Consider the following 14,629-nt stretch of genomic DNA (forward strand, 5'->3'; position numbering starts at 1 on the left):
TTTCTTTGTTAAGCACGCTACTTCGTGCTCTTGCGATGACTGCGCGTTCTCTTGAACGTCCGGGCTGACCAAGCTACTCTCCTTCCCTTTTTGGTTTATAACACTTTTGTATAGCTATAGTTACTAATCTGTTGGTTTTTGAGCTTATCTTATCTCTTTTTGGGTTCCAATGTAAATGATGTACAAATAAGCTTCTTTTGAATATAATACTATCATTAGTCTTTCCTTATTTATTGTTTATTGCTCTATTATTGCTTCCGTTGCATTTTAAATTCTGATAAATATGGATGAAACTGCGAATAGAACACTGCATTTGCAATCCTGGTGGGATTCTCTGGGTGTCCGAGACATCCAGTCGCACTTGGCCCTTTTTTACCGGGCCGGGGTGTGACAGGACCAGCAGTAGATGGTTTCTCGGCAGTGGCAGTGATATGTCCAGTGAGACCACGACCAGCAATAATGTGATATGTAGATCTGGACCACATCAGGTAATTAATTCCATCAAGTTTGATGGAGGAAGCAAAGGGAAGATACTCTTGTCGTGGCTGTCCATCAAAGCCAAAGTAACAGTAAAAGTGTCGTTAGACATTAGGGCGCAATAGAAGGGAATCAAAAACCAAAGCTGATGTGGCCGAGAAACAGATCAAGTACTCTTTAGTTGATGGTGAAACACTCCTCCAAAAATCAGCAGCAACAGAAGCCCAGAAACCCTAGATCGATCTTGTCAGGGTTTTGAAAAAAACCCAAAAATTTGGCTGATATCGACGAAGGGAAGAGGCTGAAAAATAGTAGCTTGTCCAAAAAATTCCTGCTGTTCTTGATCTTCTAAGAAAAAGATAATTGATCCTCACGGATAGAGAAGGAAGCAGTCCCCAAGGTAAAGCTTCAAAATTCGCAGGTAGGAAGTGGCACAGCTGCTATCAATCTTGAATTAGGTCATCAATGAATGAGGTATTGAGGGGATGCAACTAGATCCATGGATCACCTCATTAGTGCTGCCCTGTAACAACGAAAGAAACCAGAGAAAAAAAAGGAGAACGAGAAAGAATAAGATGGGAGAAAAAAGTAGGGAAAAAATGGGAGAAAGAGAAGAGGGATTTGAACCCACACTCAAACCTGCTCTGATGCCATGTTAACAAGAAAGAATAGAGCTCAATGCTTAGATGTGTTAATGAACATCCAAGCCCCTCTATTTATAATAGAAGAGGAGAGAGAAAAATTACAAAATTGACCCAACACTGTTCACCATCATTGTTTGCGTGAACAATGTCACAACCATAATTACAATTCTACCCTTGCTCAAAATACTCCCACTTATTCTAACAAATAGGATAATAGAGGGTGTGGACGTTTACTCCGTGGTCTGTAAACCAAGTAAATAAACCTTTGAGCTCATATTTAAGAAGTTGATTATGAGTACTTGGTATTAACACTCAAACATAGCTCAAAAATAGAAACTTTTACCATACTCAATCTTTTAGTTGACATAAGAGTCTAACACAGACAAAAGAAATGAAATTAAAAGTAGGCTTAAACCATCTACTTGAAATTAAAATATAAAATAAACTGAAATAGAAAATTAAGGCAGACTAAAGCTAGCATGGAACTACTAGGAATTAGAAACTAAGAGGACTTTGAAACTAGACTAAAAAATTCATGTTCTGAATTACTACCTTCCATAGTTCAGGAACTCGTCGAAATCTCGGTTTTTTCAAAACCGAGAAGAGATTGAAGGTGAAATGGAGAAATATAGTGTCTCGGCCGAGATATCGAGATCTCGGTGGTCTCGGTCGGAAACCTTGGTATACAGACACTTATTTATGCCAGAAAGCAGGACATACACTTATGCCAGAAACCAGGACATGCACTTATTTATGCCAAATATCATTTAAGTAAATGTTTTCATTTACTTAAGATATTATTCATAAATAAGCAAATACCCCTCTATTTGATTCCAATAAAAACAGTTATAAAATCAAATGAAAAGCTTTCAAACAAATCCAAGATTGTTTAAATCTGATTTATATTAAAGGAGTTATGTTTCGGTCAAACTTAGAATGCTGTCAAAATCGTTCTGAATGAAAATTTTTTTTTAGACATCAAAACAAATGAATATTTTATTGCGCTTTTGGTTTTTAGCAATTTTTTAATATATTAAGATTTATGGAATGTATAGATTTAAGAAAAACCCTAGCATTTAAAAGTTGAAAATTGCACCTACCGCCGAAAATCCAGTTTTTGTTCTTGAACTGGGGGGTTGATTTTTTATCCTTTTGGAATTTTATTTTTTAACTATTTTTATTGGATTCAAATAAGGGGGTATTTTCTTATTTTTTAATAATATCTTAAGTAAATGAAATAACAAATGATATTAGGCATAAATAAGTGCATTTCCTGGTTTCTGTTATAAATAAGTGTTTGTCCTGATTGACTGGTAGCCATGCTTCAGCTAGGGACATTTTATTGCTTCAATGCTTTGGTTTGTCGGCACCAATCAGGAGGAGGAAACGCCCATGTCTAGTGTATTGGTGCCCCCCTTTCACTTCGGTTAAGCTGAATGTGGATGGAGCCTGCCGAGGCAACCCAGGTCAAGGTGGTGGGGGAGGGATAGTTAGGGACAGAAATAGGGTTTTGCTGGCTGCCTTCTCTAGTTTTTATGGTCCCTGCACGAACTCTTTGGCGGAGCTGAGAGCTCTGAGGGATGGCCTTAAAATATGCAAAGAGATGGGTCTAATGGATGTGGTAGTTAATTCTGACTCCGAGACAACGGTAAGGGTTGTTAATATGAGGAAGTGTAAATTGTGGGAGAGTTGGTACTGGTTTAAGGAGATCCTGGAGCTTGTCGACTCCACACGGTCACATGTGACCTTTTCTTATCGGGAGAGCAACAGGACGGCAGACTAGTTGGCCAATTTAGCTTGTGATACTGAGGCTTCTGCCAGGTTTCGACCTAGGAACATACCTATGGGACCCCTGCAAAGCATCTTGCGTGAGGACAAAGCAGGACTGCCTATTCTTAGATGCTAGGCTCTTGTGCTATTGCAATTTCTTTTGTAAGGGCTGCTAGGGCTGTTTAGTGAGGAGTGAGTTCATAAAGGTTGGGTTGGGGTAAGGCGGCATGTCCCCCCCTGTATTTGTTATTTTTTTTTATATCTAATAAAAGCTCAGGGGCTAGCCCGGGTCTCAGGTAATATTCGGGTTTTTAAAACAAAAAAAAAAAAAAAATGTTTGTCCTGATTTCCCACTAAGTCAAACTCCTATTTGGACTTTGATTTTTCAAAATCTGTTAGTGTCATTGTGTTTAAATGGCCCAAAATAGGCTGTATACCAACTTTCATGACCAAACTAGGTAAATAACCCACCAAAACCAGCAACCGAGTTAAAAAAAAAATGCACCAACTCGCCAAGATCTTGCTGAGATCTCGATCCAACTCGGTTTTTTGGTTGGGGGAAACCAATACTGAAACCGAGTTCTCGAACCATGCTACCTTCATATAGGCTCCTTAAGGAGGCCAATTATATCGAAATCCATGGAACATAAGATATACAACTCATACCAATACGTATTTTGACTAAGATAAAGTTGTTTCTGTGATTTTCCTACGCCATAAATATTATTCCGAAGAGGGGTTGATTTACTTGGTTTTCTTTTCTAATCAGTGACTAATAGTGCTTTTTGGTTTCTCTCTGTTGGGCTGCTTTAGATGCAATCGTAGTTCTGATTGCTAGTTGTATATATTATTATAATATTATTGATCAGTGCTATAATTTCAGGCCAAAGACAGAATATATGATGTGTAACTTCAGTTAAAGCAGGAGAGGTGATGAAGTGGTGAACCTTGAGGAGCGAGAGTTACCACAAAATGAATGCTTTAGATACCTAGGGTCAACCATTAACAAAGAGGGTGATATAGAAGTTGATGTTTCCCACAGAATTAAAGTAAGATGGATGAAGTGGAGAGGAGCTTCAGGATTTTTATGTGACAAACGCATGCCTATTAAGCTCAAGGGGAAATTCTACAGGACAGTAATAAGACCAGCGATGACATATGGAGCGGAATGTTGGGCAGTTAAGAAGAGTAACATAGATAAGATGAGTGTATCGGAGATGAGGATGTTGAGGAGGATGTGTGGCAAGAGCAGAAGAGATAGAGTAAGGAATGTTTGTATTAGAACCGAATTGGGAGTTGCACCAATCTAGGACAAACTTCGTGAGAGCCGCTTGAGGTGGTTTGGTCATGTCCAAAGGAGACCCATGGATGCACCATTAAGGAAGAGTGACCAGATTCAATTTGAAGGAGCTAAAAGAGGTAGGGGCAGGCCTAAAATGACTATTGGAGAAGCGGTAAGAAAGGATATGCTTATGGTAGGGTTCGATCCTAGTATGACCGCGGATAGAGTTGTTTGGAGGACAAGGACCCATGTAGCCGACCCCTCGTAGGGGGATGTTCCTGGGATGCTGCTTTGACTACTGCTTAGACTTCTTCCTTTAGTAATTTTATTTTATTATTTATTTTTTTAACCCTTTTTTTTTACTGCTCTTATTTCTATTACTGTCCAAATTTAGTTGGGATAAGCAAGGAATTAAGTATCGGAGCGTATCGTATCGTCTCGGCCGATACGTCTCGGTATCGGTCGTGCCCGAGACGAGACAGGTCGAGACGTATCTTTTTTTTTTTTTAAATGTAAATGTCTCGAATGTATCGGTATGTATCGACCGATACATATCGATACAATATGATACGGTCGATACATATCGATACAGACGAGACATGATTTAAACCATTATTTTATTATTTTTGAAATAACGATACGTATCGAGCCGTATCGAGACGTCTCGGTATGTATCGATATGTATCGACCGATACATATCGATACATATCGAGACGTCTCGATACGTATCGGCAACTTAAAAACCACATGGGCCCAAGTCTTCTCAGAACAGAAAACTCGAGCAGGAGCAGGCTGGCGGAAAAAAAACAGTTCCAGCTTTGAGAAACCCATCAAAAAACATCTTTAAACTTGGTTTTTGCCAAAGATTTGTTGAGGGCTTTGATTCCTTTGCCAAAAACGATCCTAAAGGAGGTGAAATCTCATCATTTGCTGCATCTAACAGCCCACATTCGAAATCAAAAGGTGTTCTTGAAGGGAAAGGTAGTTTTTTTTTGCTGCATCTAACAGCCCACACAAATTGCTTGTTTATATTGTTTTTATTGTCCAAAAGTGTATTTCCATGTGTATTTTGATCATTTTCATGCGTTTCTGCACCGGTCGATACGTATCTCCGATACGATACGATACATCTCTTAAAATCGCCCGACCGATACGATACCCGATACCGATACTTAAATCCTTGGGGATAAGGTTATGGTTGTTGTTGTTGATCAATGCTATAACTTATGAGGCTTCTTTATCTGTATTATTTACTTGACTGAAAGTCTTCCTTCAGTCTCTGATCATTCTTTTCTTTTGATAGTGGATCTTTTTCCCATTGTTAAGGAATTCTGCTGCTGATTACCTAGTTAGATCAGGATAATATGAATTATCCCACTTGATTAAAATGTGCCATTATACTCTACCCGGCCCCAACTGAAGGATATTTAACTATAGACAATAATGGATGCTTTTAATGTCGCATGTTGCTCATAGATACTCTTGGGAGAATCTCCATGAGTTTTTTTTTTTTTCTATTTAATTTATTGTTCACATGATTTATGTTAAACACATTCTTTACTGTCTTCATTTTTTAGGGGGGGGGGGGGAGAGTAATAACAACTTTATGTGGTATCTCTATGTGGGTTGTTTCCGTCTTCAGTTATCATGATTGCATTATTAGTTAATCAGATCTTTTTTGCAGAGTGATGCAGATATGGTGTTTGGGGGGATTACAGTTGTCTGTGGCATTGTTGGAACAGTAGCTGGAGGTGTTGTTCTTGATCGCATGAATTCTACAATCTCCAATGCTTTTAAGGTAAATTGAGTTTGAAGAATGTGTTTGTGGACTGCTTGTCTTTGCTTGAACATACTTTGTTTGATTATTTGCAGTTTGGTTTGTTATCTACTTTAACGCATGCAGAAATGTTATTATATTTATTTCAGCTACAATAATTGGATACAATATTTGTCTTCTAGTGTTCTTGGAGGTGTGGAATATTTGGAGAGAGCATCTTCTTTCAGCAGAATCTAGGTTCTCTTTACCCCCTAAATGTGGTGATAATAAATTAAGAAGTGTTTCAGTTTCTCCTGGGTTTCTTGGTCGCTGGATGATAGGGATGACCTCTATGTTTCCTTCTGTTGATTGGAGTGTTTTGCCGTAATTCAGGCCTTGGGTTCCTGATTAGGAGGTGTCTGACTGTCACCTTTTTTGTCTTGCTGGATGACTGTTGCCTTTCCTGCCTTTATGGCAAAGACTATTATTAGCAAGGTACAAGAAGTCAGTTCGACTTTCACCAAAAAATAAAAGAAGAAGAAGTCAGTTCGACCATGATTAAAACTAAATTCGCGAAACCACCGAATTTCAGTCGAAACTCTGCACATTTCGGTGGTTGGTTTTGTTTGACTATTTCAGTGGTAAAAGAACCACTTTGACACGGCATCACCTACCTTACCCTTCCAATCAGATCACGCATGCTTCAGCTTTCGCTCTGTACTAGTTCCGGTCCTGAAAAATACAGGATCTTGCTCAAGTATGTCGACAACATCATCCTGCTCATCTACTGGAGGTGGGTACTCACCATCCTCACACTCTGTGACCTCCGAAAGGTAACTCCGTCTGCTTATGTTTCTTCCTACCTTGTGCAGAAGAACTAGTAGGACCAGCCTCTGTTGCAGCTGCTCTCGAGGAACCAGCTCCTCCCTTGAACTCTCTAGGTCTATCCTGCTCCTACATGTGTAATACAGCTCGCAGCCCTAGCCTGCCATATCTGTCTTGCCCCTGCCTCTGTCTCTGTCTCTGTCTCCACATCAGCAGGCAAGTAGTCTTCATCAGTATCAAAATCAGAGTCTGAGTCCCCCACTCCTGCCTCTGCCTGTTCTACAGAAGTACCTTGTCAAACTCTTAGCTTGACCTTTGCTTATCTAACTTGCTCTTTATTCCTCTCTTCATAAGGGTAGCCAAGGCCTTTTGTACCGAAAGAGGAACCCTGGGGCATTTGGCCACATCCTTGTATCCACCTGCCATATGCCACTTCAGTCTAGTGGCCCCACTTCCCATGATTTTCTTCCCACAATAATTGTATTAAGATTTCTTCTTGTCATTTCCAATGGTTATTCCATCTCTCCATGCTATGTCACCCTCATCTCCTCCTTGAGTAGTTCATTATGTACTCTTCTTATACTGTTGCAACAAAAAACATCACATTATTAAATTTTCTACTTCAATTAAAATCCTATATGATAACAAAAAAATTATTTCCTAATTTCTACTTTACTCTAATTTTTTCTTAATTAAAACTAATTTTTATACTTCTTTAAATAATAATACCCTAATTAACCAAGATTTAACTATGGAATAACACGTTAAGCATTATTTTGAGTTGAAAATACTGAAACAATACCTTCAGAAAATTTCATACTAAATCATAATATTTCCCTTCTTTTTTCGTAATTTTTTTAATTTGTAAATTATTTTCTAATTTTTTAATATTAAAAATTTGTTTTTTGGTAGGAAAAAGCGACTCCGTGAGGCCGTAGATCGGCCAACGATGTCTAACATATATAAAATTGAGCTCCAACCAATAAGTATTAATCCTATTTTTTTTCTTTCAAAAATTTGTTGCAAGAAAAGAAAAAATTTATCTCAGAAATGGTTTATCTCAGACTATGAATCTTCAAGAAATCTTGTTCAAATGCACCAAATCTTCACTGTATATGTGTTGTAGAAGCTTCCAACACGTTGTTCCACCAAGATTTGCAAGTGGAATGGCCAAAAAACTCAAAATATATGAGTTTCTAGTGAAATCTCCATTTCCGGTCGAAATATGTCAAAATGGGTAGAAACAGAGACCCATATCAACCGATTTTGGTATTTAAGGGAAAAAGGACTCTGTCCAGGAGTGTGGTTCCTGCGACCAGACACAAGATGGGGGTGAAATGACCAACCCGTCCCCCATGAAAGGTGGAAATCCTGCCTCTGATGATGCATCCACGTGCGCTCCCATTGGCCCCTGTGCTGGTGCAGGGGCCACGTTCCTGGACAGAGAACGTGTTCCCTTAAGTACAAGTAATGTAATGTTTCAGCGGTACAAAACCGAAATGCTGAAATTGTACGAGATTTCGACCAAAATATTCAAGGTTCTGTTGATACATTGCATGCCTATAGAATCATGTGCAATTTTATTTTGACCAAGGTTGAAACCAAATTATTTTCGCAACTCAAACCATGATTATTAGTAGTAGTATTAATATCAATTGGAGTTATATGATGTTCTGTTGAAGTTGTATGAAGCACCTGGTCATCTTCTATCTTCAGTGATTGGAGTTGTATGGAGTTTCATTAACATCTTCTGGTTTCTTCTATACTATGTAGAGAGGCAAGGGAGTAGAATCAATCTTAGCCATGCTTTTCTTTTGATGGGAATGGGTGAGTGGTATGCATATGGTTTTGTTTGAAAAGGGAGAAACTAAAAATTTTTATGATATGCAACAAAATTTTGCAGATGTTGAGCGGTCACCCATAGATCAGTCCCATATGTTGAAGAATATGAATTTGTGGACCTCTCTATCTCAAATTACCTTTCTATAATATCGGAAGTTGATAATCTTTATTCATTTGGATGTGCTTTGGTAGACAAATTATATAATCCTTTAATGTCATTGTTGTGTTGCAAGGAGATTCTTCTTTTCTGTGACAATTTAAGACCTAGAACAACAAACAATAATAACTAGAAGAAGAAAAGAAGAGAGAATATATGGCAAAACTACGATTGAAGAGAATAACTTAACCTTCCAATTGGTAGTAGTAGGGTATATTTATAATTAAAATCGTAAAAGAATTATAAGTATGCCCTTATTACTTATGTATTACACACAAGACACATAAAACCCTAGTCATGGTTCGAAAACTCATCTCAACCAGGTCGAGATTCTCGAGATCTCAGGATCTTGGTGAGACGGTGCATTTTTTTTTGGTTTCGGAATGATGTTTCGGTGGGCAGTTGGCCATAGTTGGCTCTAAAACTTTAAGGGAAGCTTGTTTTAGGCTTGATAACATATTTAAATCTTCAAATTGAAAAAAAAAATAACCAATTTGGTGTTTTGGATTTGCACCCTTGGTTGGCAGTAAGGCCGAACCCTTAATGTAATATTGCCTATTCTACACATTGTTTGACTGATGTGAGACATAATTGGCAAGTAGAACAAGTAAATTGTTCAATAATGGATGAAGACACATAATATTGAATAATTATTTAAGACATAGTTAAAAGACTTAAAGTTTCTACTACGAACCACAAGATACAGTGAAGAGTTCACAATGTATATTGCATAGACATCCAACCCCAGTACAATGAATAATACATAATTCATAGACACCTTACTACCCTAGTCTTCCACATCTCAACTCCCAAGTCCCAACAATACAATACTATGAGTACTAAGGAGGTCAAGATTCTCGAAATATTCAAAATTTCGGTCAAGTTATTTGAAACTGTGCATATTTTGTGTCTCGTATGCCATCTCGTCTCGATAAGCTCGAGATTCTCGAGATATTAAAGATCTCGCTGGGTTTTTGAACTATGACCCTAGTAAGGAAAGATATTCCAAGTATACCTCTACGGACTAACTCTTAACTCTCCCTCTCAAGTTGGAGCATAAATATGACTTATGCTCAACTTGGAACATCCTGGAAGAAATATAGTGTTAAACAAGGTTGTAGTACACAAATTACCAAGCTCTTCAAACATAGTCGAGATCACTTTCCTCGTCACAAGTCACAACATCTAACACAAAATAACAAACAACTTCAATATTCTTAGCCCTTTCATGAAAAACTGGATTATTAGCAATATAGATGACAACTTGATTGTCACAATACATGTTGAATGTCTTATTAGTTAGAAAACCAAGCTATTGAAGAAAAGAGTTTAACCACATCAACTCAGCTGCAATATGAGCCATAGCCCTATACTCAGCTTCAACTCTAGACCGCGCCATTGTAGTTTGTTTCTTACTCCTCTTAGTGGCAAGGTTACCACCAGCAAATGTATAGTAACCAATGGTAGACCGCCTATCACCTTCAACACCAGCCCGGTCTGCATTAGAATAACCAGCAAGATCAACATATCCATGAGATTTGAAAGTGAGACCTTTTCCTGGAGCACCCTTAAGATACCGTAAGATGCGACATGCAGCCTCCCAATGATACTGCTTAAGTGTCTCCATAAACTAACTTATAACATCCACTACAAAAGATACATATCTGGTCTAATCACAGTGAGATAAATAAGTTCACCAACCAACCTTTGATATTGGTGCTTGTTTGTAAACTCTTTACCACCACAGGTCGTAAGCTTCTGATGATGATCCATGGGACTATCAACAGGTTTAGAGATTTGTCCTAGTCTCAATGAGACAAATAGGTTTGGCCTAGTCTAAATATCAAAATGAATCAAAGAAAATATTGATGGATTCCTAACTAAGTCACAGGAAGGAAAGATGGTACGATGATGTTTGCTGAGCTCGCAGGCTTCACACTCAATATGAGAGATGGATTTGCTACTAAGAACCATCTATTGAAGCTTGGAGAGAGACAAATGTCCTCACCGATAGTGTCAATAAAGAGGAGAAATACTACTAGAAGAATTAGAAGCAACCATGGAAGACAAAGCATCATCAAGATAATAGAGACCATCCTTCTCACACCCTCTGCCAATCTTCTTCCTTGTCTGAAGATCCTGAAATACACAATAGGAAGTTAAAAATGTAAGAAAACAGTTTAGAGTTTTAGTAATTTGACTTACAGAGAGAATATTTAAAGGTAATTGATGCACATGTAGGGCAAAAGACAAGGACAAAGATGAACTAGGAGAAACTATACCATGACCAGAAACGGGAGTAGAAGTCCCATTAGCAAAAATTACTCGAGAAGGATGACTAGTTTTATGAAAAGAAGAGAACACATTTGATTTACCAGAATTAATAACCTCATTGGTAGGAGACAAAGAAGCAAGTAGCGCCGCAATACTTTTATGGGACTAGTGTAGCACTAGATGAGGAAGTGGATGACGCAAGCTGCTGGACACGACTCAGTAACTGAGTGACCAAATCATCACGAGAGTACGAGACACATATGCTAATTGACCATCTCCAGATGAAGAAGCAACATTAGTGCCATTTTGATTCCACCACATCAGAACTCCCCTCAGTCACTGAATTATTTGCAAGTTGTTGTGTCCACTAAGGTTTGCCATATTTAACTCAGTAGTAGTAGGGTATGTTTATAATTAAAATTGTAAAAGAATTATGAGTATGCCCTTATTACTTACGTAACACACACAAGACGCATAAGACCCCAATAAAAATGATATTTCAAGTGTACCCTTGTGGTATTAACTTTTAACATTATTCATGATGGAAATTTGGAAATGGAGGTGCCAAACAAAGTTCTTGGCATGGGGCTTTGCTTAGGAGATGGCCCAAGCTGTCTCACTTAAAGAATGGGCCACAAAGTGCATCCTCTGTCAGAAAATGGGAAAGAAATTGCCTCATATGTTTCCTCAAAATCTGCAGCTCTATGGAATGAAATGCTGGACTCGCTTAGGCAGAACTTGAATTTTCTAGGGTAGGTTAATGAGCTCCTATTGAAGTTGGAAATGTAAGAAGAAGAATTACGAAGGAAGAACTCTCTGGATGCTCTTTCCTTTATCCATTCAGTTGACAGCTTGGCCCAAAAGAAACGATAGGGTGTTCAAAAACAGGACTGAGTTGCAGACCTGTTCCGTGCATTGATGATCGATTATAACATTGGTCATGGATGTTGATGATTTCCATTCTAGAAGGGATCCTGGTAGTGAAAGTACTCGGCTATATGGAATCCTGGTTTTGAGGTTGGTTGTGTATATACATTGTTAGTTTTTTGTTTGCCCGTTTGTTTTGCCTTGGCAGGGTAGGTCAACTGTTTGGCTATCTCTTCTTCTTTCTCTCGTTAATATAGTGTCAGCTTTTGAGGGAAACCTAAAAGGTACTAACAATAAAAATAAAAATAAAAAGAGAGGAAAAGAAACCTGCAGTTCTATTTATCTCTGGTAATTTTCTAGTTCAAAATACACAATTCCGATTAGCAAAGTTCATTTGGTTTCTGTTAAAAGAAGAGTAATTCAAATATGAAAACACACCCTTGCTTCTTGTACTGTCACTCTTCTAGTTCTCCCCCCCCCCCCCCATATCATCATTATTCAAAGTTTTAAAATTCTACTTGTATAACATAATGTATTGGCTTCTTTTTCTTCCTCGCTTATATGTAATATCATCTAACAACTCCTGAATTCAATTGTAGCTTCTTTCTGGAGCAACACTTCTGGGGGCAATATTTTGTTTTAGTTCTTTCTGTTCAACGAACCTATATGGTTTCATAGCCCTTTTCACAATTGGTGAATTGATGATCTTTGCAACACAGGTAAATTTACAATTAAGGCTATAAAGATAATCTATTGTGGATCATATTTTAGTTGTCTTATTTCTCAGTTTTGAACCCCTACCTGTCTCGTTGATTGAAATACAGATTTTTTTCTTATTGCCTATTCTTGCAATTTGTGCAGTCCCCATGGTTTTAAATCTGTCAGCCTAATTAAGATAGTACTAGCATTATGTTTCATTTCGAGAAAAGTCCCATATGAGTAAACAAAGTGTTTGTTTTATATAATTCATAAACTAAAACAGTAATATCATTGTCCGAATTTGTTTGTCTGTAGACCTGAGAATAATTTAAAAGATGATTTTTTTTTCCTGGTTCTGTGCAATTATAAAGCAAAAGCCATGCTTCCTCTGTTAAATGAGGCATATGCCATTTGTGCGTTGAGTTTGGTATTATTGGTTATCTAGTTTCTGCAGGTTTCTAGTCAAATTTACTTATTTTTAACTGATATGTTCTAAAATGTTTCTTCCTGTTTGAAAAGGATTCTATTTTATTGACCACAGTGCCCATCAACACCAATTACTAAACCCAGATTAAGTATTTGGATAAATACACTTTGAAAACCTTACATATTGGATGATTCTTGCCTAGCTGTCAATTCTCCAACCATCCGGTCCCAAAGTTTGAACCGTTCAGTAAATGAAAGGTAATGTGCATAGCAATCATAAAATACAAATGCTATAAGAATAGTATTTGTAAAGCAATTGCTGTGGTGGGTATGCTATCTTTTTTAGTCATAAGTTAATTGCTTTCAAGTGGCTTTTTGATACTTGACAGCCATATAATACCTCTCCATGTTCAGTGGTGCAACCATCTTGTTGGAATGATCAAATCATTCTGACCAGAATGAGAGGCACATGCAAGGTGCTACAATTGCCAGAGGTGCAAGGCAAGGTAAACGCCTAGCTGATGTGAGGTGGAATTTTTAAAGAATATGTAGGAGATATTAAACCAATGTAATGGGATAATACAAGTAATGGTAAAATAGTATGATGTCACTTAAAGTAATTAACATGGGTGACAAATAAACACAACTATATCAAATTACAAGTAGTCAGCGATAAATATATTAAAAAAAATAACAAAACCTAAGTTCTTTAGTGCGTAACTGGTATGCTGGGTTACAAAACCTAAGCTCCATGGCCTAACCATTTTTTTTGTAAAATCATAGAGCATGTGTTTTTTACTCAGCTAGAGTAAGCCTCTAAAGTTGTGATTGACCAAAAAGGTGTTATGCTCTATTAGCTTGCATAGGACAGTTCAAGCATGGAGAGAGGTACAGAGAGACACATAGTTGCACAAAAGGCATGTATCACAGAGACATACTCCTGGTTGCAGGGCAATGAGGCACAATGACTGCACCCCTTGCCCAAGGTGCCTGCCTTAATAGCACTATGACTGGTGAGCGGTTCCGGGAGGGAGCCTCCAGACCTTGGACTGAGCCAGATTTTCCAGTTTCAGCAGTCGAAAGTCTGTGTACAGTCCCCGGAAGCCTATCCCTCTTTTGATGTATAATACCAGTCGAATACAAAGACGTTGCAACAATCGCTTGTTATTGGCCTTGTTGGTCATTTCCCTTCATCGAAAAAGTTTCCAGCAAGAGAATAGGCCACTACCCGGTCCCATGGTTCATGAAAACACTTTTTTGGGATGTGGGGTGTGGGATGGGAATAGTTTTCTGTTGGAAAATGTTATGAGATTGAATAGGCATGACTTGGGACTAACTGTATTAATAAGGTTAATGATTTAATTCGCCTCTGCAGGGTCCTGTGAATTACGTGTGCCTCCACTCTGTTACTCCCAGCATGAGACCACTATCTATGGCAATGTCTACTGTTTCAATTCACATCTTTGGAGATGTTCCTTCCTCACCACTTGTTGGGGTTCTCCAGGTTTGTTTTTCACATTTTATGTCTACCACATCTTTTGAAGACTTTTAACTGCAACTTTTTACTTAAGAATTAATTGGTCACATTATCAATGCATTAGTGTGATGAA

The 14,629-nt window shown here is 38.0% G+C and overlaps 1 protein-coding gene across 4 annotated transcripts in view; it reads left to right on the forward strand.

Moving 5' to 3' along the window:
• LOC122659828 (probable sphingolipid transporter spinster homolog 2) overlaps positions 1–14,629 on the forward strand; it is a 75,472-nt gene that overhangs the window by 53,874 nt on the left and 6,969 nt on the right. For all 4 annotated transcript variants that reach the window (XM_043854966.1, XM_043854963.1, XM_043854965.1 and 1 more), the window contains exons 12-14: positions 5,858–5,971; positions 12,494–12,613; positions 14,395–14,523. In XM_043854966.1, coding sequence (XP_043710901.1) covers positions 5,858–5,971; positions 12,494–12,613; positions 14,395–14,523 — 363 coding nt within the window. The remainder of the gene's footprint in view (positions 1–5,857; positions 5,972–12,493; positions 12,614–14,394; positions 14,524–14,629) is intronic.

The sequence above is a fragment of the Telopea speciosissima genome, chromosome 4, assembly GCF_018873765.1.
Source record: "Telopea speciosissima isolate NSW1024214 ecotype Mountain lineage chromosome 4, Tspe_v1, whole genome shotgun sequence".
In the NCBI taxonomy this organism is placed as follows: Eukaryota; Viridiplantae; Streptophyta; class Magnoliopsida; order Proteales; family Proteaceae; genus Telopea; species Telopea speciosissima.